The sequence below is a fragment of the Haliotis rubra genome, unplaced genomic scaffold, assembly GCF_003918875.1.
Source record: "Haliotis rubra isolate DU_JTF1 unplaced genomic scaffold, ASM391887v1 Scf13, whole genome shotgun sequence".
NCBI lineage: Eukaryota > Metazoa > Mollusca > Gastropoda > Lepetellida > Haliotidae > Haliotis > Haliotis rubra.
In genome coordinates this window covers 2,918,268-2,943,164 of record NW_025765225.1, presented here as the reverse complement: position 1 = coordinate 2,943,164, position 24,897 = coordinate 2,918,268, and the positions used below count along the sequence as shown (strand labels likewise).

The following is a 24,897-nucleotide window of genomic DNA, read 5'->3' as shown; positions in this document are numbered from 1 at the left end:
CTGACGTCAGAGTGCGCGGAAACTTGAGTTGTCGCGGGAGTTTGTGTAGAGAATTTTAGCAAAATTTTATACTCCGATATTAGAGTGATTAAATCATTGCAAAAATGTTGTTCAGAAGTATATATGATAGATGCGAAGGTACGTATGGGTAAATAAATGTAATTGTGAAATCAGTTCATAAGTTTTCCTGTGACATTGTTTTAATAAATTGCCGATGAGGTAGCTGAAGAAGCCCTTTTGAGTTTTATCAATCAAAACATTTTTTTTAAGGTAAAAATTGTGAGATAAAAGTCAACGAAAGTAGTGAAAAATTCGACAGTTTGCAAGCAGATATTAAAGCAAATCACCAAGGAACAGTTTTGTTTAATGTTTAATTACTGTGATAATAGAAAATGCTCATTAGAAATATTTTCATATTGGATGTTGATTAAATTTTGTTTTCTGTCACAGGACGGCGGAAAGTACGAATACAAAGTTTGATATCACCTTTGCTTGATCAGTTTGAGTCCCTCACCAGTGACGATTATTTATTGGCTTCAGAGGATGATGGGGTAATTACAAATATTTACAAATATTCTGTCCTGTTTCACTTGAGCAGGGGTGGAAATAACTTTAAAATTGCTAGTGTACTCCGGTACAATGGCACATGTAAAATCACTTGCCCTGATAATTTTTCCACTATACCGTCCGTTTTCTTGTTGATTTTTTAAATAAACAACATAATTAATATTGGAAAGTCAACTGGACACCGGTACAGTGTGATATACAAATTTGCTTGCCCGACAGAAAAAACACTGGACTCGGGCGTCGGGCAATGGGTTATTTCCACCCCTGTTAAGCAATATTATAATTGCTCAAGTATATAATTTCTGGTAATGAATACTTTGGATATATGATAAACAGGCATGCAGAAAATGATACACTTAATTATTAGGTCTGGGACTATACACTATGTCACAATACGATACGTATCACAATATTTTACCTGGGATACGATATGTATCACGATACATAGACCTTGAAAGAATGGCACAGTACTAAGATTTAAAATGAATGGCTGGTAGTGGCTGAATATTACCGAACAGACAGCTGGTTTAACGTGAGTTGTAAACTTTTAAAACTTGCATATTTTTCTCCAGATAAGTACTTTAACATGTTAAAGATAAAACTGTGAAAAAAGTATCGTTTTGTAATGATACACCAGTTGACAATACGATAGCTGTATCAAACTTAAATGTATCGCGATGTATCGTGCATGTAGAATTGTCCCAGCCCTATTAATTATCCTGTTTATTATATCTCTTGTTTTTATATGAATGCCATGGACCCTTTACCTGGCATTTGTTTTGTACTGAACCCAGACTAAAAGTAGAAGGCTCAATCAAATGTTTGTAATGAGATGTAGAAATTCAGTGCTGCGATTGGAGCAAATGGGATGGTGACATAACCTTTCAAGCAAAGCAATGGTGACACAGACACAAGTTCTATTTGCAGGTTTATCAACATTTGTAAATATGAAGTTAAGATTGATTCAAAATCACCTTTCCATTCATACGTTTATCATGACAAAGTCAAGACGTGAGATCTGACTTCCATATCATCAATGTGTGAAGCTCATTTCTAGTGTCCCCTGCTGTGATATTGTTAGAACATTGCTAAAAGCGGCGTCAACCAAACTCACTCACTCCATATCATCAATGCCCTCACTGAGATTCTGAGATAAAGTTCATATCTGAACATGTTTCAGTCCAATGGTATTTGTAGAATTCATTTCATATATATCTTGTCCATACACTTTATGTAGTAGTAGGATGAGATAATGTTTTGACTGTAAACATTGTAGTGCCTTACAGGCAACTCTGGTTGTATACTCCTCAGGGAGCTGAGAACAAAAGTTGAGTGCCGTCTGATTCTTTAGTGTGAATTTGGTGCATTACATGCATTATCAATTCTAACCCAGATCTTTACTCGTGAAGATCTGGGTTAAAATTGGTCTTCAGTAAGGGGTGACTAACAGGATAGGGTGGTCAGACTTGCTGACTTGGTTGACACACGTCATCGTATCCCAATTGCGTAGATTGTTCAATGTGAAATTCCCTAACTGGAAAGCCTACATTTTCTTCCTTGCAGGTGTCTGTCCCACCCCTTGCTTGCAGCTTCTGTCCAGGTAATTAACTACAATCAGTGTTGCCCTTTTGTTAATTGAATTTTATTCAATCTCCAGCCCTTGTACAGTTCTTATCAGTGCAGTGTAACATCACTGACATTTCCAAATAAACTATTATTATCAAAAATGTTCAATGAAGTAATGATAAGAAATAGCAACAAGGTATGAATTTGTAAATACCTGCACAAATGTTTCAGGTAAAAAATGATTTGGACCTTGTGTGATTTCTAAGCAATATCATGTGGCTCATAATTGTGGTTTTGGGTGGTGGGGTAGCCCAGTGGTTAAAGCGTAGGCTTGTCACGCCAAAGACCCGTGTTGATGGGTACAATGTGTGACTCCCAATTCTGGTGTCGTAATTGGCTTAAAACTAAACTTGCACACTCATAATTGTGGTCACTTGGTCTTTATTTGGTTATTTACAGGCTGCTGACACATTGTTGGAAAACTGTTGTTGAGGAACACAATATAAACTGTTCTACTCAAAAGACGTTTAACATGCTGAAGAACACCCATTGTTTTCATGTAACTGTAGTTAATGCTGACAGATTGACTTGTCATATAAAAAAATAGTTTTTTTAAAACATTTCTGAATAGTATTTACACCATGAATAGAATGAAAACCAGAAATATCATTTTCCAGTTGCATCCTCTAGTCATATCCTGAGCCTGGTAGATGAGAATGGTTACCTGGTGCTGTACAATACATTACGCACTGGGACAGAGGCCATTCTGACAGGTGAGGCATACAGGTCTTTACCAACTACTGCTTCTCACCAGGACCACACCTGTTTGAACCAAGCTTAAGTCAGTGGGTGTCGTGTGTGCTAAAGATATACTGTATTTTGCAGCATGTACAGCATTTGCCTGGTTATATTATTAATCATGGAAAGGTATGGATTAATTTGTGTTACTCAAATGCAGTGTGCGATATTTGTTAGGATTTTGAAGTGTTAATATATGTGTATATCTGAATTGTGAGAAATGGAATTTCATTGTTGTATGTATGTATGTACATCAAGTTCACACAAATGCATTGTTTAGATGTAAAGAATATGTACATCCCAAGACTCGGACAAAAAGTGAACACACCAGCATGAACTTCATTCACTAATTTATCACCAGTTTAAACAGTACCAGGTGCTTATTTAACAGTACATTTATAATTACCATTTATGTGATAAGGTCAAGCAGTAAATTCTTAGATGTCACATATTATTTAAGAGGATCTTTAAACCTAAAACTGGTACTCTGGACTTAAAGTTTACCAAGCAAAGGTAAAACCGCGAACTATTGTAATCAGTAGTTCTACATCTTCCCAGAGTGGCAGGCCCACAACAATGCCATCTTTGACCTTGCCTGGATGGAGTCGGAAGAGAAGATAGTGACTGCGTCTGGAGATCAGACAGCCGTGTTGTGGGACCCTCATACCAGTACCAAGATGGACGTGTTCAAAGGCCACACAAGCAGCATACGATCTGTCGTCTTTAGGAAGTTTGACGATGGTACAGATGCAGCTCTTTTTGTTTCAGATAGCACATAATGTAGTCATTAGAAATCTTGTGTTTCTTGAATACTTGCTTTTAAGTTTTGAATAATTAATTAACTAATTAATAATTATGATTTTTCTTTACATTGTTAACAGGGCTCCAGATAAGGGCCGTATCGGCGTATGTACGGATATAAAATAAACGCGATACGGTATGAAATAATTTAGAAAACGTAGCAGATACGCACCACAGCAATGGTGTACGGTCTTAGAATCACTTACAGACGTATTTGTCTGAAAAAGTATTGTTTTATTGTTTATTGACCTGTTTACACAAGAGTAGCAATGTTGTGGTGCATATATGAAACGAAACACAAAGATACTCCATTAAATTCCATTCAGTACTCTAAATGTACTCTTATTGTTTTCCAGTACTCCTATATTGAAAAAATAAGGAGTACGTACTCCTGATCATGAAAAAATATCTGGAGCCCTGGTTAATTAGTATAAAAAAATATATGGCACTTATCTATGGTCATGTGTTTCTGCACATTACTATTTTATGCAGTGTGTGAAATTGATGCTGGTCCTGTGGTCCCTGACTAGTAAAAATTCATAAGGACCACTAAAGGATAAGTTTGCAGTGGTCCTGGTGGCCAGTGATTTTTTCACCATCCAAATAATTAAAACTATCTTTAAATTTGAAAAGTGAATAATACTCGCAAGTCGAAGTGCATGGCAAAATGGGAACCAGTTTTACATTCGCAATCACTCCAGTGGAGCAGTGAAGTACAGACAGGACCACTAATTATTGTCCACTCACTGGCCCTGTGGTCTAGTGGGAAGTTTTGAAAGGTTTCTGACACTGTTTATGTATCGTAAGATGTTCATGTAAATGCTCATCACTGCACCATGCTTAAAAAAGTAGCTTGAGTTCATTTTAGTTTTGCATGAATTTTGCTGAGTATATTTACCTTGTCTACTTCGATCTTTCCTTTTCCAGCTGTTTTAGCAACTGGTTCTCGAGATGGCCATGTCATGCTCTATGACAAGCGATGTGCACACAAAGGTAATGGCAACCATCATAAGTGTTTGTATATTATCAGATTTGTGTCTCTGAAACAATGATATTCTCCCTGTTATATTAAATTAGGGTGTATTCTTGGAAAGGGGTCGGTGGGGTAGCCTAGTGGTTAAAGCGTTGGCTCGTCACGCCGAAGACCCGGGTTTGAATCCCCAAATGGGTACAATGTGTGAAGCCCATTTCTGGTGTCCCCCACCGTGATGTAGCTGGAATATTGCTAAAAGCGGAGTAAAACCAAACTCAGTCACTCAGTATTCTTGGAAAACAATATAATCACATATAAATTATAATAAATGTAATGATAATGTTAATCTGATACTTGATCAGAACATTCTAAATGTTCTAACAGATTATCATCATGGACTAACATCTTACTGATCAAGATTCTTGTTTGACTGTATATTTTGGCTTTGTCACTATCATATCTGTCAATCCCTCCGAAGATGAAATTAATCTCTGTAACTGGAGAAGTGTTGAAGTTTCTTGTATGACATATTGGAACCATGGGGTGGAGGGGTAGCCTCGTGGTTAAATCGTTTGCTTGTTATGCTGAAAACCCAGGTTTAGTTCCCCACATGGGTACAATGTGTGGAGCCCATTTCTGGTGTCCCCTGCTGTGATATTACTGGAATATTGCTAAAATCGGCACAAAACTTAAAGGTCACATGCAACCAAAAAATGAAACATAATTAAAACACAATTATCACTTATTCATGACATATAATATACATTGCTGGTTATGAAAAAACATATGAACAAAATTATAAGCGTACAATCGCAAATCAAAAGTGCAATATTGTGTACTTGGGTTTACTTCCCCAGAAACGAAGCAGCCGGGATACCGAACCCAGTCAGAGCGGGTGGGTGTGCACTCAAGTGTAACGGCTGGTTCATTTGCAGATGCCCTCACGGGTCATTGTGTGTGTGTATATAGAGATGTTGGGTTTTGTAAATACATGCTCATTTTTTGTGTATAGCATTTTGCAATCAACAGACATCATAACATGTCATGTGTTCAAGTATCACACCTGCCTGTCTGTGTAATTACATAATGTGACAGAGACCGAACTCGGGCCATAAATCAATGCATTTTGTTTATGGTGTATAGCCTGATTGGTGTTAAGTTCAAATTGCATGTGGTCAGTGATAGCAGCTGTGTATTGAATATTGTCATTAGCAGACAGGCAGGCAGACACACAGGTGTCAATAAAACAAGACATTGAGTTTTGTCTGTGACAACGACATATCTATATCACAGTTAGAAATTCTGTCAACGCTAAATAATGACATTGCTTTTAAGTATCGAACTGAGAAAGTGACTCGGTAAGAAGAACGTGTGGTGAAATAGACAAATATAATTATATAAACAGTTAATTTACTGTCATAACATATAACAAGCTCGCGCCTGTGAGATATCAACAAAACATTAGAAAAAAAGCTCACACCAAAGCCTTCACCGAGTATTCACCGGACAACCGCTTCCAAGCTGCGCGAACCTACTTCACTGCGCACGTGCTATAAGCGCAGCCCAGCTGTTGAAACCCGTTTTCCCCAGAAAAGTCTGGGGAAAATTAGTGAAACGTTTGAACTCCGATTTCGCGCGTTTTTTTTCATCGCGTTATTTTTCAACTTTATAAGTTGAATTTGCATTTTTGATGATTTGTTTCGGTAAGTCCATACCGAAAGGTATCAGAATCTGCAAAGTTGTGTTTTACGTTGCATGTGACCTTTAACTCACTAACTCATATTGCAACCTTGTGATAAGGATTCCACCAAAGTGCTTCATCACAACTGTAGTTGTAAGTGTATTGCATGTTGTCTACAGAAGGCTACATCCCTCCCATGAATGTGATCCGCAACGCCCACTCGATTCAGGGGGTCAAGAATAAGAAGCGCACCAAGCTAGGGATGGTCATGGTGAGTGGACTGACACCAGGGTACAAATACTGCACACTTTTGTCTTTGTCTGAGAACTGGGGCGGTGGGGTGGCCTAGTGGATAAAGCGTTCGCTCGTCACTCCGAAGGCCCGGGTTCGATTCCCCACATGGGTACAATTTGTGAAGCCCATTTCCAGTGTCCCCCGCCGTGATATAGCTGGAATATTGCTAAAAACGGCGTAAAACCAAACTCAGTCAGTCAGTCAGTCTGAGAACTATTGCTTTTAGTATTAGGCTGTTACATTTTTACTATCTTTTCACTTTTTTGATTTTCTCAAAATTGAAGGAGAAGATTTCTGTTGTTAAATGTTTGTTACTTGGTTTAAAATATATGTGAGTTTGGCTCAAAAGGAGGGGCAGCTGACAGATTTGTGCAGTGGTGGATGCTATTCAGTACCAATATCAGGTTATTTCTGCCTTGTAATATAGTTTGGATTTGGTTATAAGACTCATGACTTGATTTAGTGGCATGGGGTGTTGTTTACAGTATCAACCGTAGGTTTGCCTGGCCTAGAATTATTTAGACCCAGAAACACATATATATACTTGTTTTGTACAACAAATGATATTTTCTCTACTAGCATCTACTCACCAAAACATCTATTGACATGATGTGTTTACAGGACAGCCAACAGAGTGTGACTGTTGTAGCGTTCCAGTCGGACATGTTGCTCATCTCCTCAGGAGCTGTGGATGGGTAGGTACTGCTACACTACATTGGTGTGGAGCAGGTAGCTTGGGATGGGGAACAAAGGGTAGTCAGCATTTGGGACGTAGGGAGCAGAGAGCTGGGAATAATTGGTATGGGGATAGGTGTAAGGGATGGGTTGGAAGCAGAGGGTAGGGAGTAATGGGCATGGGGATAGGTGTAAGGGATGGGTTGGAAGCAGAGGGTAGGGAATAATGGGCATGGGAGTAAGGACATGGGGAAGGCAGCACAAGGCATGGGATGGAGAGCACTGGGTAAGGAGAATTGAGTAGGGGAAGATGGCTTGGAGTAATCCAGTGCCTTGAGCATGCACCAGTTGCGTGGATATGTGCTCTATATAAATATCCCATACTATTCTAATATGCATGGGGTAGGTAAAAAGGGGTCGACAGCATAGGATGGGAGCAAAGGGTAGTGACTTTGGGTAGGGTTAGGGGAAGATGGCTTGGAGTAATGGGCATGGGGAGCAAAGGGTAGTGAGCTTTGGGTAGGGGTAGGGAAGATGGCTTGGAGTAATGGGCATGGGGAGCAAAGGGTAGTGAGCTTTGGGTAGGGTTAGGGAAGATGGCTTGGAGTAATGGGCATGGGGAGCAAAGGGTAGTGACTTTGGTAGTAGGGTTAGGGAAAGATGGCTTGGAGTAATGGGCATGGGGAGCAAAGGGTAGTGACTTTGGGTAGGGGGGAGAGATGGCTTGGGTAGGGGCATAGGGGAAGATAGGCTTGGAGTAATGGGCATGGGGAGCAAAGGGTAGTGAGTGGGTAGGGGAAGATTTGGAGTAATGGGCATGGGGAGAAAGGGTAGTGACTTTGGGTAGGGGTGGCTTTGGAGTAATGGGCATGGGGAGCAAAGGGGTAGTGAGCTTTGGGTAGGGGTAGGGAGAAGATGGCTTGGAGTAATGGGCATGGGGAGCAAAGGGTAGTGAGCTTTGGGTGGTGGGGAAGATGGCTTGGAGTAATGGGCATGGGAGCAAAGGGTAGGAGCTTTGGGTAGGGTAGGGGAAAAGATGGCTTGGAGTAATGGGCATGGGGAGCAAAGGGTAGTGAGCTTTGGGTAGGGGTAGGGGAAGATGGCTTGGAGTAATGGGCATGGGGAGCAAAGGGTAGTGAGCTTTGGGTAGGGGTAGGGGAAGATGGCTTGGAGTAATGGGCATGGGGAGCAAAGGGTAGTGAGCTTTGGGTAGGGGTTGGGGAAGATGGCTTGGAGTAATGGGCATGGGGAGCAAAGGGTAGTGAGCTTTGGGTAGGGGTAGGGGAAGATGGCTTGGAGTAATGGGCATGGGGAGCAAAGGGTAGTGAGCTTTGGGTAGGGGTAGGGGAAGATGGCTTGGAGTAATGGGCATGGGGGCAAGGAGTAAAGGGAAGATGGCTTGGAGGTAATGGGCATGGGGAGCAAAAGGTTAGTGAGCTTTGGGTAGGGGTGAAGATTGCTTGGAGTAATGGGCATGGGAGCAAAGGGTAGAGGGTAGGGGTAGGGGAAGATGGCTTGGAGTAATGGGCATGGGGAGCAAAGGGTAGTGAGCTTTGGGTAGGGGTTGGGGAAGATGGCTTGGAGTAATGGGCATGAGGGTAGGTGTTGGTGTAGGTAAGGCTAGGTGTTGGAGAGCATGGGGTAGGCAGGGTAGAGTGTAATAGGCATGGTGTAGAGTTAGGGTAGGGGGTAGGCAGCAGGGAATAGGGAATGTATGGTAGGGGCCACTTGTGATTGTGATCCTTGGTCCAAACTCTTACCTGAAGGTTCATGAATGGCCTGAATCTCTTCCTGCTTTAATCACAGGTTTTCTAGATTGCACTTTTTGTTTCTTTAGTAGCAATGTGCATTACTTATAATGTTCTTTATTAGTATTGTTTAGTATTGTGCATATTATACTTTATGTAATAGTGTGTGAACTGGTGAGTGAACTGCACAGACTCACCTCTAGACTACTTCTTGAGATGCTTTGAAATCAACTGTAGTTGTGTCAAAATTCAGCAAAGTTGATAGACATGGGAAGGGAAGTAACTCTCATACTTGACTGGAAAAGAAGATGCTTAGATCATTAATATTCTGATGAAAGTGAACTGGATGTCATTTTTCTTTCCCTACCCAGATAAAATGAGTCATCATTCTACATGATTGAATGTTGTGGCTATAGGTTTATTTACCTTCCAGATGTATAAAGATTTGGGATTTACGAAAAAACTACTCTTCACTCAACTCAGACCCTTTGGCTCGCTACAGCTTCCCTTATGAAGGACCAAGGGCAAGTAAACATGGTAAGCCCATTAGTGTCTCATGTTCTTCTTGTGTTTATCTGATATAGGATTTTGATCTATTCTGTTGTTATTCTTAGCTCCCCAACTGAAGGTACTCGTATCATATATCTGTATATTGATTTCTGTTCGTCCATCCGTTTATCCATCCATCCATCCTTCCATCCACGCATTCATTCATTCATTCATCCATCCATAGGCCCACCCACTCATTCATCCAAAACATTAACATTTTCTCTCTTTAGTCTGATACCTCAAGGTCACTGTTGTATAGCATCTCAGGGTTTTACCTTGCTCTACACCGCCTGGAGTGCGGAAGGTTGCGGGTTCGATCCCCTACCGCGTCATACCAAAAGACGTTAAAATATGGTACTTGTTGGTCCCTGTCTGGCTCTCGGCATTAATGGGTACAACGACTGGTGGGCTCGGGGTCAGTATAATGTGTCTGAGTGGGGTATTCATGCTTCACTGCGGCATGGTATCTCAGTGGGTTAGCACTATAAAACCAGCTTCAGTCTGGGCTAGTACAAGCAGCCGCACATACACATACACACGCATGCACGTCGTCATATGAGCGAAATATTCTCAAGCACGACGTTAAACCCAATTCCACCACCACCACCTTGCGCTGCAATAATGATCCCTTATCACCAATGTAAAGTGTCATGTCGTGTCATTACAGGAGATGGTCCTGTAAAGTAATCATGTTGTGTAGTTTATTGCAGTGTAAGGTGAGATCCTTATGTTTATATTGTCGAGAAGTTAGTTAACTTAAAGTTACTGTAAGTCCCTACTTATTGCATATTTTTTTTAGATCATTCTATACATTTGTGTCTATCACATAAACCCCTGGAACTATATGAGACATACATTTGACAGGTTATTCCAGCCTGACAATGGACTCGTATGGTACTAATTTGTTTGCCAGCTGTACGGATGACATCATCTACCAGTACGACCTTGTCACATACAACAAACATCCTGGTAAGTGTCCTTACACCACGGACTCTGTCCCTTGCAGTTCTCAGGGATTTATCCAGCCATGTTCAGAGCATGCTGAGATTCAGAAAATAACAACAGAAAATGAATCCCAATTTTCAACAAAAACATTCTCATTTTCATTTTCAAGGGCCTTAGTTTTGGAATCAGGTAAAATCCCTGGTACTTTGTGTCATGATACATGTATGTTATTAGAGGATATGTATCAGTACAGAAAAATACAACTCTCATGCATACAGTTTTAACTTGAATAAGGAGAACGTGAAAAATAGTATGAAACTAAATTGTGAAATGCAACTGACAGTATGTACCTCTTCAAGAACGGGGGTGGGTGTAGCATCACGGTTAAAGCTTGTCACGCCGAAGTTTCAGCTTCGATTGCCCACATGGGTAAAATGTGTGAAGCCCATTTCTGGTGTCCCCTGCCATGATATTACATGGAATATTGCTAAAAGTGGCATAAAACCCAACTCACTCATTCACTTTAAGACCATGTTTGCCTGTAAGGAGTGCTTTTCAAGAACTCCTCTGGTAGAAATTAGCATGATATGCTCCATGGCCCTGCTCCCTGCACAAACCACATAACCTGAGGATACCACATAACAATGAAGTGTATAACTATGGTCCTTCTGTCTTCTTTTGATTTACATTGGTAGACTGGGGTTGGTTCATATTTCTAAAATGAATTGTCTTCATGAAACCTAATGTTGCTATTTGCTGAATCCAGCCATGAAAATCCTGGTCAGAATCTGTCTTCAGCAACCCATATCTGTTATAAGAGGCGACTAACTGGATTTGGTGGTGAGGCTCACTGACATAGTTCATGCATGCCATTGTATCCCTAACATGAAGGGGCAGTGGGGTAGCCTAGTGGTTAAAGTGTTCGCTCGTCACACTGAAGACCCGAGTTTGATTTTCCACATGGGTACAATGTGTGAAGCCTGTTCCTGGTGTCCTCCGCCGTGATATTGTTGGAATATTGCTAAAAGCGGCGTAAACTAAACTCACTCACTCACTCCAATCATGAAGGAAGATGCTCGCATTGTAAATCACTAGATTGTATGGTCAAGGCTCTATTATTTACAGACTGCCATTATAAAGTAGCAATATTGCTGAGTGTGGCATTAACAATAAACAAAACACCATACAAATTTCTGAATGTTGAAGCCTGTTTCATCAATAGGGTGTGTTTTCAGTGAACACCTTCCGGGGCCATCAGAACCATACATTTTACGTGAAGTCCTCCATCAGCCCGGACAACGACTTCCTCCTCAGCGGCTCCAGTGACTCCATGGCCTATGTGTGGGAGGTGAGCAGTTGGTTCCACATCTCTTCTTGCCACCGTATGCCTAAGGACAGTGTTCACGAATGCTGTTTCAAAGTAACAGGACATAGGGTCCTGTAAGTTTCAGATGTCAGTCTGACCCTTTGAAAATTCACAGGACCCACAGAATAAAATTAAACACACATTTCAGATTTAACAGTTTTTATAATTGGCATTGAAATTATTAACAAGCATAATATTTATAAACAGCAAACAAGTGTCACATGTAACAACTTCAGTCAAAGTCATTGTGAAATATACAGTCAAACATTGGGACCGGCGGGTGGTAGACTTCTATCGGACCGTTGGCGAATCTGCCGGATTTGTCAGAGGGTCAGACGCTATTCATGAACACTGAAGTAATTACTATGGTTATAAATACTAATGAATCGTGGAGGGTCAAGGCAAATTGGTATCTGTTGGGCTTACTGTATGAGAATTATGGTCTGGGTTAGATACGAAAAAAACATCCTGGCAGTATGCTTGGTAGACCTACCATGCCTTACCTGTCTTTACTGGTCACTTTATAGAGGCGTACTATGCTTACTTTCCGATCAAATATTACAGTGAACTGAGTGCAACAGGATTTAACATCAGGTTATAAAATCATTGGTTGCTTAATGCCACTTTTACGTACTAGCTGATACCATACTACAATCTATTCTGACCAGATCTTGTTATACACTTAATGCAGAGTGATATGGAAACAAGTTGGTATGACAGTCTAACCATTGGGGCGGTGGGGTAGCCTAGTGGTTAAAGCGTTGGCTTGTCACGCTGTAGACCCGGGTTCGAATCCCCACATGGGTACAATGTGTGAAGTCCATTTCTGGTGTTCCCCGCCGTGATGTTGCTGGAAAATTGCTAAAAGTGGCGTAAAACCAAACTCAGTCAGTCAGTCAGTCTAACCATTACACTACAGAAGTTATCTTATTACAATCAATGTGATATACAGTTTCATAATCAACAGTTTACCAAGGTAATGGTTAGATACTGAAACACATCTGTGTATGAATGTAAAGATGGCTTAGGTCTTCTATGCTTTGAGAATTCTGGCACCCAGTGTCAGAATCTGCCTTATAGGTAGCGCAGGTTAGGTGATGAGAAACCATGAAAATGTTTTCTCAGTAGAGTAAGTCTAAAAGATTAAAAACCTGTTCACCTCCAACCTCTACCCTGCATGTGAACATTTCTACTTTAAGCCACAAAATACATCCTCAGTTTGTATGGAACTGCTCTTACACAGTGTGAAATAGTTTCCAAATTTTGCTAGCCAGTCTGGCAAGCCATGCCTGAAAGTTACTAGCCCACAAAATAATTCACTAGCCCGAATTTTGAATGTAGAAACTAACAAAAGATTACACAAAGGTAAGCTGCTAATATGATGAATGTCAGGACATAATCTTGCATGATTTAAAAGTGTATTATAACTTAACAAGTCGGAGAGAGTGATATATTTACAAAATAACCCCATAGAAACTCACTAACCAGTTGGGCCAGTGACTGTGGAGATTTACTGGCCTGACTGGAATTTTACTAGCCACAGGCTAGCGGGCAAGTGGCTACTTTGCACACAGCTATTACAGTTCTGATTAGATGTTACTTCTGAATGGAGTTTACCATTCCTTATACTTGCCACTGTATTCTGTAGATCGACAAGCCCAACAAGTCGCCAGTTGTGTTGAAGGGACATCGGGCAGAGGTCACAAGTGTCGCGTGGAGCAGCCATGACTTCACAAAGGTAAACAATAGCTGCATAATGGATAGTGTGTTCACTTGTAGAGCAGACAATCAGGGGGTTTGATTGTGAACAGTGCATTTTAAGACTCCTGATTTTGTGATCTGTATGACTTCTGAACCACAATGTGTTCAGTTACATAATGAATAACTGATTTGTATTGTATTTGGGAACATGGGTGTTTCAGTAACCTGAAGTATCACAATTTGAATGGTCTTGTCTCCTTTTCCAGTCTGATTTATACAGCTGTGCTGTGTATCTTGACATGGCATTATGGGAAATGAATCCTTACCAGCCTTGACATCAGTGGTAATAGCATGAGATTTAAAATGGTTCAGCAAGTATGTATGGTTACATGACAATTTGGAGAAAATGTGTTAGAAAAGACGAGTGAATCAAAATATTTTAACATTTTCAGTAGTGAACCAATAGATTGCCATGTACCATGTAACAGAAGTTATTGCACTAGAAACCTCAAGTGAGGTGACCCACTCATTTGAAAAAATTATCTGACATCTCTGCTACTGTTATAGCTATTGCTGTGTGAAGAAATGGGGTGTGGGATTGTTTCCTGCTAGTATTGCTGTAAATGACCTTGTTAAAGATCTGATGAAGTAATGGTTTGTCAGTTGCTACATAGGGTCAAATGGGGTAACTCCAATAATGCACTCACTGGGACACAACTGCTTCAACTTTATTTACATCAAGAATGCAGTTCTCTGAAGTACCATTAAAACTTTAGACCAGAAATTAACAATATGCATTCAGGGCTCGATTTAGTGCTTTGTTGCTTGCACTGGTGCAACCCAATATTACAAAGTGTAACCAAGTTATTAGTCTCACTTGCACCAGGTGCAAGTCAATTTTCTAGTGGGTAAACCTCTGAATAAAGCATCTAAATAATTCAATAGCATATTTCTTTCATTACATATTGCAATAAAAGCAGTGCAACTGGAATTTGGCTGGTGCAACTAGGTTTTTGTCTTAGGCTGCACCTGGTGCAAGTAGGTTAACATCTCTTAAATTGAGCCCTGGCTTTATGTAAGACAAGCTAAGTACTCAAGAAAGAATATACTAAAATATTTGTCAAGGAGTCCTCATTATTTGTGCAGAAACATTGCTCACAGCACTGTCAGTCAAGTGACTCCTAGTTGATATTTTTATCTGTTTATTACACATCAAGGAGAGCTATAGTGATTTTGTATTTCAATTTCTTAACGCTTGTATTTATCAAACTCCTTGCCATGTTGTGTTGAAGCTGGCCACGTTGTCAGATGACAACTCCATGAAGTTGTGGAGAGTGTTGCGGAGAGTCAAGCCACCATTGTTTGGGGAGGTAGCAGGAACAGCAGAGAGGACCCACAGAGAAATAGGTGATTATGTTAATATTCCCTATGTGTTTGATCCTATAGTTCAGATAACACAGGGTAGCTCAATGATTAGCATTTTCAATATTCACAGTTTTGAAAAATACATAAATTTTGTAACCACTTTACATGGAACTGGCAAGCTGTTTCTAGGTTCAGTTGTAGCAAAAATGCTACTCATCTGCTGTCAAGTCCATACACTTGGACCCGTGAAGATCCGGGTTACAATTGATCTTCAGTAACCCATGCTTGTCGTAACAGGCTTGGCGACTATTGGGATCAGATGGTCAGGCTCGCTGACTTGGTTGACACATGACCTTGTATCCCATTTGCGTAGAGTGATGCTCATGCTGTTGGTCACTGGATTGTCTGGCTCAGACTCAATTATTTACAGACTGCCGCCATATAGCTGGATTATTGCTGAGTGCGCTGTTAAACTAAACTCACTCATTCACTCACTCCATACACATGGTATTGTAAAATTCCAGGTCTATTCAATTGATTATAAGGTATTGTTAGAGGTTGCCTTGAAGTTAAAACAATTATCATAAATAACTCATAATGATTTAACAGTCCCTCAATATGTACAGTTTCCATTACAGGAACTTCAACCATACCCACAGCTAAGGAGACTCCCAAGAAGCCAACCTGTCCTGCCAGGGAGTACTCTCCCCTTGGTAAGCCTCGATCGTCACCAGGGGGAAAGTCTCCCAGTGTAGGAAAGTCTCCCAGTGTAGGAAAGTCTCCGTCCATTAAAGACTGGTTTAAAAAACAATCCTTTAAAGAAAATAAGCCCAAAGTCCTGTGTTCAGCGAGCAAGTACATTTACAGTCTCCACAGAAACCCACTTTCCATCCCTCTCCTCGGAAAGCATCCAGGATGAAGTTAGACGAGGATCAACAGGATGCAGGCTACTTTCATGGCAGCAATACAATTCCTTTCAAGGCCTATGTGGAAAAGGAGAACAGTTGTTCAGCTAAGAAAACTTCAAAAAGGAAATTAGACATAGGTGAAACAAATGAAACGTGTAAACGGCGCCATATTGAACAATGCAGTCCAGCCAAGAGCGATATGGTTTTACGTGATTTGGAGGCGGAATTAAACAATTCAGAAAAGGCAAGTTCATGTGATATAAGATCTGAAGGAGTAAAAAATTCTATTATTGACAAATGTGCAAATAGTGAGAAAGGAGAAGTGTTTTCACCAACTCGCAATCTCCCCAACCTTGTGGTGGATGAAGCTGAAGGTCGCCGAGAACGACTGTCACTGGCAATGGCAAGCCCAAGTCAGGACAAGAAGTGCATTGACTGGCTTACGCAGATCCGCCGCAGTAAACATGGACATGGAAGGGGCATATTTCCGAGTCCAGCCAAGTCTGTGACATCAGAGGATGATATGTGTGGACGAAGTGACTGCTCCTCCCCTGGCAGATCTATTACAAGGGTAAGTAACCGGCTTTGGGGTGGTGTTATGCTTTCTTTGCCTCGAACTTTACGCCGGACACCGATGTTTAATGCTAAAACATGCATGGGGCATTTTTTGTCACAGGTCATAACCGAGCTCCATATGTCCACTAAGTTTCATAATATATGTATAGATGGTGATTGTTTGCGTCACACGTTCTGAATAGAGGGATTTTACCCAAAACTTTCATCTGAACCTATAAGTTTTCGTTTACGAGCACGGTATCCATTGCTGTAATATGATTGGCTGCCTTAGGTCACATGCACAATTGTGACCAGTCACGATCCTTATAGCAAACTCTGGGAAATAAAAGCGCCATTAGAAAACCAACCTTTATCCAATAAAATCGCTTCTACAACTGCTTGAAAATACTCTTGGCAAAGGAACAATAATATTGTTTCTGTTCAGAGCTCTCGAACGATACCCACCATCAAACGAATCGCCTCACATGTTATTCATACAAAGCTTCGAAAACTGAGGTATTTCCCGCTGTTGCATCACGTTAGCGAACGGAAAGCCACTGATATCGGGAAATAGACGACCATACATATTATTTGAGAAATCTTTTTAAAAATAATTTTCAAATATTGCGTCCATAAGGACGCACTGGATTTTCGTTTGGGGGTCCTTCATCAAATTTCTGCGTCCAATACGCAGGAATCCCGCGTCCCGTAAAACCCTGTTGGGGGCATATGGTTGTCTCCCTTTGATTTTCTGTCCCATGACTAGGTAACCCACCCTGTGGCATATGTTGTCTCCCTCTGTTTCTCAGTCCTAACAATAACTTAACCCACTTGGTAGCGTATAGTTGTCTCCCTCTGTTTCTCAGTCCTAACAATAACTTAACCCACCTAGTAGCGTATAGTTGTCTCCCTTTGTTTCTCAGTCCTAACAATAACTTAACCCACCTAGTAGCGTATAGTTGTCTCCCTTTGTTTCTCAGTCCTAACAATAACTTAAATCTGTAACCCACTTAGTAGTGTATAGTTGTCTCCCTTTGTTTCTCAGTCCTAACAATAACTTAACCCACTTAGTAGCGTATAGTTGTCTCCCTTTGTTTCTCAGTCCTAACAATAACTTAACCCACTTAGTAGCGTATAGTTGTCTCCCTTTGTTTCTCAGTCCTAACAATAACTTAACCCACTTAGTAGCGTATAGTTGTCTCCCTTTGTTTCTCAGTCCTAACAATAACTTAACCCACTTAGTAGCTGCAGATAGTTGTCTCCCTTGTTTCTCAGTCCTAACAATAACTTAACCCACTTAGTAGCGTATAGTTGTCTCCCTTTGTTTCTCAGTCCTAACAATAACTTAACCCACTTAGTAGTGTATAGTTGTCTCCCTTTGTTTCTCAGTCCATGGGTAGGGGACCCACTTTTAAGACAACATTGATAAATCAGTATTTGAAATGTTAGGAATGGAGAATAAAGATCATATTCCCTGGCTTGAGAAATATATGTTACCTGTCTTGATACATTTCCTACATGCTAATACAGAAATTTCAAAATTAATGTGAAAGCATATATATTTAAGTGTACATGCATAACCTGTACACAGCAAGTAATACTTTCACTGAAACAGCTACTCTCCATTACTTCAGCAACTCTCTGTTCCATATAAATGGAATGCTAAAACAATACAATGATGTCACAAATGTAATTTAATCTAAATTATTATTCTGTATGATCAAGTTACGAACACTTTGAGGCAGGTGTGCCCTGACAATTTGCATACATTTACATTGTTCTCTCCTTGTTTGCAGACACCAGTGAAGGGGATGAAGTCCATCTTGAACTATTTCCAGAAGTCAGCAGAGAAAAAGCCAAGGAAATAATGCCTCATCCTTTCAAAATAAAACTAAAATTATCCCAAAGCCTTCCAATTTCAGTGGTGCTGCCTTTTACTGCCTATTGGCTCCGTGGTCCAATGTCCATTTACAGTCTCTTGAAGAAGTATTTATGTGTATACAGCTATAGGGCAAGTTGAGAATGAAAGGAAACAAATTTGAAATATAGGTAGAACTTATAAATACCTATATTTTGTACTTGGCTAAATTCTGCCTCAAATCAACACCAGATGAAAGTAGAAACACCCAAACAGGCATTACAAATACCAGTCCATGTTGTAGAATGAGGTATACTCTGTGAAACTAAGTCTCTGAAATGCAATGTGAACTTATGCCTTAATTTGACTTATGAATAAAAATCTCTATTTTGAACAATTTCCCCCAGATTTGCTGGTATTAGGCTCTCTTTTTTTTGTATGCTATACTAATACTATTACTAATAACTGCATTTTCAGTGATACTGGTTTATTTGTAATCTTAAAAGATCATTTTGAAAATATATCAAGCACCTGATTTGGTACCCGAATATATCTTGGTAGAGAGTGACATCAAAATAACAATTATTTTCTTGATGGGATTATATGATTCAGAAGAGATGCTTTATTACTGGCATCAGTTAGTTATAGTTCAAGACATAAGGCTATGTTTCTTGGCAACATGAATACTATTTAACAATATACAAAAGAATATGGAAAAATGTATATCCTGACTTGTACCTGGTTTAATTTGGTGTCCATACCTCTGTTAATTCAAAGTATATCAGGTGGTAAACTATTCCTAGGATTATTTTAATGTTTGATCTCCAACAAATTGTGATAAATATGTTTTTTGATAATGGTGTACTGTGATGACCCATAGGTTTGTGGAAGTAGGTGAAGCTGGACTATCAGTATGTGTGGTGTATAATCTCCTTCATCACCATCAATGTCACACTCAGTGTTGAACGTCATTGTTGCGTGGTGTCAAATTATTAAACATGGGATGAAATGGGCTCCAGACATGTTATTATGGATCATGAAATACAGACAAATGTCTTGTTTGATTTGGTTAGTTTTCATGAAACAGGTGGATGGTATGAATATGTTTGTGTTGTGCTCTGGTGTGGCTGGTACTGATCACATTGTCAATGATTGTTCATATTTTGTTATTTGTTGTCTTTCATACAGTCATCATGAACGAGATTTGTAAATAAAATCCTGTTGATATAAGATGGCGTTTTGTTCAGTTTACAAGATGATGTCCTTCAGATATCATATGTTTTCATCATTTGAATGTGGACTCTGTAGCGATAGATAGTTGATACCAAGTGGTCAGTATTTTAGCAAAGTAGTGCCATTCTCACAAATCCTAAATTGACTCTAAAACAAGTCCAATTATATTGCCACATCTGTCAGTAATGTTTGATTAAAAAACAGGGCCTAGACTTTTGAAGCTCTTAGCTCTAAGATAGTCATAAGTGCCATTAACATTATCTTATGACAATCTTAGCCCTAATAGAGCTTCGAAACTCTAGGCCCAGTATTCTATACAACAAAAGTACCTGAAACTCTTCACTAGTTTTTAGACCCTGTCTTTCAAGATGAAACAACATAATTCAACATAATTTTGTAGAAGAGTTACAATTAGATATGGTCACACCCTATGCACTGTTGAAGACTTTAATATCATACCAAGGACTTGAGACAGTGTACATGCTATAGATACGTCTGTCATAGTGGAAATGCAATGTATACCCAAGTGGTTGCACATCATGCCAAGGACCTGCTTAGACATTATAGTACAACAGAACTATATTCCTCAGCTGGAAAGGGGACAGGTAATGTAAAGACCATGAAAGACTCAGGTGATCAAAACCTCAGTGCCCTGTGGGATGTCAGGTTGGAGAAATTCAAACCTGCCAAGCCACAGATCTGTGCTGATCCCAGTGTTATCAGGGTGAATATAACTGGTTAATAATAACATGATAATGCATCACCACACTCAAGGCAGGGCTTGATACTCATGCTTTCAATCATTGGTTGTTTTCCAGCTGATGTTATCACACAGCATAAATCGTTATATGTATGCATGATACATTGTCCCATTGGAGGCCTTCTGCTGTTTTGCAATTTTGAAATAAATATTTATTCTTCAGTGAGCAATAACTAGCATTTTGGATAACGTACGTTGTTGAATTAAGGCACATTTTGTAGATATTACGAGCGCTTCCAACAGATGTCGCTAACATCAGCTTGTACCGACTGACTGAGTGAGTATGGTCTTACGCCGTTTTAAGCAATATTCCAGCAACATCACGGCGGGGGACACCAGAAATGGGCTTCAGAAATTGTACTCATGTAGGGAAATCGATCCGAACGCTGTCTTCGGCTACCCCGAGCGAAGGAGTTTAACCACTAGGCTACCCCACCGGCCCCATCAGCTTGTATGAGGAGTGAGTTGGGGTAAAGAGTTAGATAGTTATGCCACGGCCTGTCAACCCCACCGGCCCCATCAGCTTGTATGAGGAGTGAGTTGGGGGTAAAGAGTTAGATAGTTATGCCACGGCCTGTCAACCCCACCGGCCCCATCAGCTTGTATGAGGAGTGAGTTGGGGGTAAAGAGTTAGATAGTTATGCCACGGCCTGTCAACCCTACCGGCCCCATCAGCTTGTATGAGGAGTGAGTTGGGGTAAAGAGTTAGATAGTTATGCCACGGCCTGTCAACGTAACGTGGAAAGACAGCAGGAATGGATGCAGGCCTTAGACGTTTACCATTCTGGTGAAAACCACGAACTCGGGTATGTGTTGACAGACTTACCACGAACTCGGGTATGTGTTGACAGACTTTAGAAACCTCATCAGAGCAAACGGGCATAAGCTCCACAATCATTGGTTTCTGAAAAACATGAAATTACTAATAAGGTTACAACAGGAATGTTCAAATGGAGTTCAGTTGATCCCATTTGAAATCCGAACCATTCAATTAATCAGCACCTCACACTATATGCTTAACAGCTCTGAAAGGAACGGTGCAGACTCAAGCCTCGGGTACATGCACCTCTTACCTCTAGGGGCGACCTTACTCAACGGAGCAAACACACGGTGAAAATCTGGGCATGAAACGCATTTACCCCTAGTTTACTCGGTGGGTGGGGGTTGGCTCCATGACACGAGCAAAGGCAGTTCTGTTACACCTAGTTAGAAACTACGCCGGTATCAGTGCACATGGCCCGGGTCAGTCCAGGAAGATCATTAGTTGCATACTCCACTGGTACACAGAAACCTGTGTGTCTGATGAAAGCACCATCCGATGTCGTTAGGCTGACCTTGTAACTGGCACGCCAGATCGACGAGGGCACCCACATGTTCAACTCGTTTTCATCTTGTTAGATGTGTATTCATGTAACTTATCCTGTACATGACTCAACCAAACCAGCTTTCAGTTACGGCACGGATATGCGCTTAATTAATGTATGTATTCGCCCAGAATGTGTTGATTCACAAAAGTAGTAACCTGCAGCACTTTCAACCTGGCACGGTGATGTAACTGAAATGCTGCTTGAATTACCGGTAAACCCAACTCACTTAGTACACGATCATATCAATACCCTTGCATCATGTACAGGGCTTGAGTATAACCTTCTTTGTTAACAGTCGAGGAGCACATATTGCCATGTGTGTCGCATGTATCAGCAGTGACTTTCATTTGTTTTCATTACTGCAGGTTGCTCGGGGAACCTACTGGTTAAAACGTTCGCTCGTCAAGCAGAGAGCCCTTGTTCCTTCCTCACATGGGTAAAATTAGTCTGTCTCACAGTCCCTGAACCACATTATTTTCTCTACTGTTAAGCCCTCTCTGCAGTGCTAAAGCCCTAAATAAAGCAAGTCTAGATTTCCTCTGGTCTCCCCGGGGCTCCTTTTCAATTTAAATGGGCCTGTTTGTTACTATCAAACTTATCTTTTTAATTTAGAGAATAAGCATTAGTCTAGGGTAAAATGTATGAAGTCCATTTCGGATGTCCCCAGCTTTAAGGAAATGTATTTCAGGCTGTTCTAACCCAGACGCAAACACGATCATGTATTTGTTATATGCTACTACTTCCAGGGTGCCGCAGAGCCCTGTGTTGGGTATGAGTGAATCAGTGAGTTTAGGTCTACGCCGCGTTTAGCAATATTCCAGCAATATCACAAAAGATGACACCAGAAATGGTCTTCACACATTGTACCCATGTGGTGAATGGAAACCATGACGAGCGAACGCTTAAACCACTAGGCTGCCCCACCGCCCCGTATTAGGTGTTAGGATTTGAAGAGGTCATCATGCGACGATGTCGTATTGGCCACACAAGATATACTCATGAGTACCTATTAAAAGGTGAGGATCCTCCATTTTGTATCCCTTGTGATGAAAGAATCACGGTCAAGCATGTCTTGCTTGACTGTGTTGAATATTCCATCACAAGGGATATCTATTTCAAATCACGAACTATGAAGGATCTTTTTAGTAATATAAGTTCTCATTTAATTATTACATTTTTAAAAGAATTAGATTTGTTAACTGATTTGTAAATAGATAAATATTTTATGATTGGAAGTTTAAATTAGTAACTCAGATTGTTAGTGGCTGTATCCTCAAAGGGGGTTAAAGTATTGTAAAAATATTGTCCTCCTGAGAGGATACGTAAGTCCACAAACATTCAAAGTAAATTCAAACTCTCCACTATTTTTAATCGTAGAATATGTGTGTTTTTAAATGTATGGCTAGATTTGTCTACATTGCTAACGGCTGAAGGGATGGTGTAAATCCAGCTAGGGTCCATGCAGGAAGCAAATGTACTGTAAGTCCCCATGGTCCCTAGTATGGTGATCTATCTTCAGTCGTTGGCAATCTATAGCCTGTTTTTATACTGTATTGTCACTCACTCACTCCAATATTTTAGATTTAATTACTAGTTTTAAATGGATATCTGTGATACACTAGTAGTTTTACTGTTCTTCGTCAACAGTTTTTTAATGTCCTACTTTATTGATCTTTAATATACATGTAATTATAAACTGTTCTCGTCACGATATGGCTGAAATATTGCCGATGTGACGATAAATATTAACTCACTCACTAACTATTAGGTGTTAGGGAGATGGGTTTTATGTTGATACAACTAGACACTAAGTTTCCAACTATTTCCACCAAGTTATGGGGTTATCTTGGGCAGGTTTTCTGGGTCGCCTTATCTCGCCCTCGACATTTAGTACCCGATATAAACAGGTAACTGCTGGCACGCCAAGATCACATTAAATATATGAAAATAACCGTTTTTAATTGATTACACATTGAGATTAGATCGACAAAAGCTTCCTAAATGTTTTCTGGAGACTGCAAGCAAACTTTAGAGAAAGGAGGCTTAATTTCGCTGTTATGTCTGAAAATGACTCAAATTTCGCCATAGTGTTGCATAGTTTACAATAAATGTGCTATTCACCTATGCCTCACTTCTATTGACAGGTGGAAGCATGAACGTCCTGCTATGTGCGTGTCTGCTCGTGCTAGAAAGCATCTTCTGCTCCTGCCAGACTGATGGTACCAACCATTTATCAGCACTATTTTCGATCTGTCATGGAACACACCATACTGCAGTATAAACTTCATGTAAAACGCATGTGAAGACTGTTAGGGCTATGCTAAAAGATTTCGTGTGCAAAAAGTAAAGGTATTACCTATTTTCAGTTTTAACCGTGCTATAGCCTATAATGATAAATTATGTTTGGTGTGTTGTTATTCATTTTTGCATATTTAAGGTTACCCGTTTATTATTAATTTTCAGTTCATGTTGCCGTTAAATGCAAGTACCCAGCAGAGACCCGTGTCTCTTTCTTTTCACATTTTTGTTTTCTAGTTTGCTTTTCGCCTATGGATTACGGCCCTTGTGATGGATCGTTTCCCCGGTATTATTATGACGTCACTTCCGGCAAGTGCTTGAAGTTTTATTATTGGAGGTTGTGCCGGAAATGCCAATAACTTTAAAATATTGCAAGATTGTGTAGCAACTTGCAGTCAAGTTAAACCTGTGTAACATGTCTCATTCATTGGAATATCAATGTTTCAGGATTACTATGGTATTAAAAAATAAAATAAGAATATAATTATTGTGGATATGAGTTTTCTTTTTTGTAAGGTATGTTCAAAACCCTGGGGGAATTAGATCCCAATACATGTCTTACAATTAGTTGTTCTTGGTTAAAGTTGATTCTAATTACAAATGCTGTAGCCTGTACCCTCATTCCAGGTTTAGCACTTAAAACGTCCAGGTCTAGGATATGGTTCCAGCGTCTCGTCTTCGAGAAGTAAGGGTGAGTGAGCAATGCCAGTAGTTCATTGAAACACAAACAGGACTACCATATAATGTACGTCGTATTTGTGCGCACTTTAACTTCAGACCTGGTCCAAGGCGCCACTATGCACTGCAGAGTTGCTCCCCTTGGCCACGCCAGTCCTGTGACCATGGGTTCTAGTCCCGTTTGCCCTGATTCTGTGTCTGGATATGTCGG

At 40.3% G+C, this 24,897-nt stretch overlaps 1 protein-coding gene and 1 long non-coding RNA gene across 2 annotated transcripts; both read left to right on the top strand.

The window, feature by feature from the left end:
• Positions 1–9: 9 nt before the first annotated feature.
• On the top strand, positions 10–19,580 carry LOC124267142 (denticleless protein homolog). Its single transcript, XM_046702023.1, has 15 exons — positions 10–138; positions 451–551; positions 2,131–2,167; positions 2,811–2,906; positions 3,490–3,672; positions 4,660–4,725; positions 6,566–6,657; positions 7,302–7,375; positions 9,537–9,640; positions 10,517–10,621; positions 11,833–11,945; positions 13,612–13,701; positions 14,957–15,071; positions 15,668–16,508; positions 18,289–19,580. Exons 1-14 carry the CDS (start codon positions 105–107, stop codon positions 15,946–15,948), a joined length of 1,491 nt encoding a protein of 496 aa, XP_046557979.1. The 5' UTR covers positions 10–104; the 3' UTR covers positions 15,949–16,508; positions 18,289–19,580.
• Positions 19,581–23,596: 4,016 nt separating this feature from the next.
• Positions 23,597–24,500, top strand: LOC124267252. The gene is made up of 3 exons (XR_006895987.1): positions 23,597–23,617; positions 23,855–23,929; positions 24,246–24,500. It is a non-coding gene; the product is annotated as an uncharacterized LOC124267252 (long non-coding RNA).
• Positions 24,501–24,897: the final 397 nt, after the last annotated feature.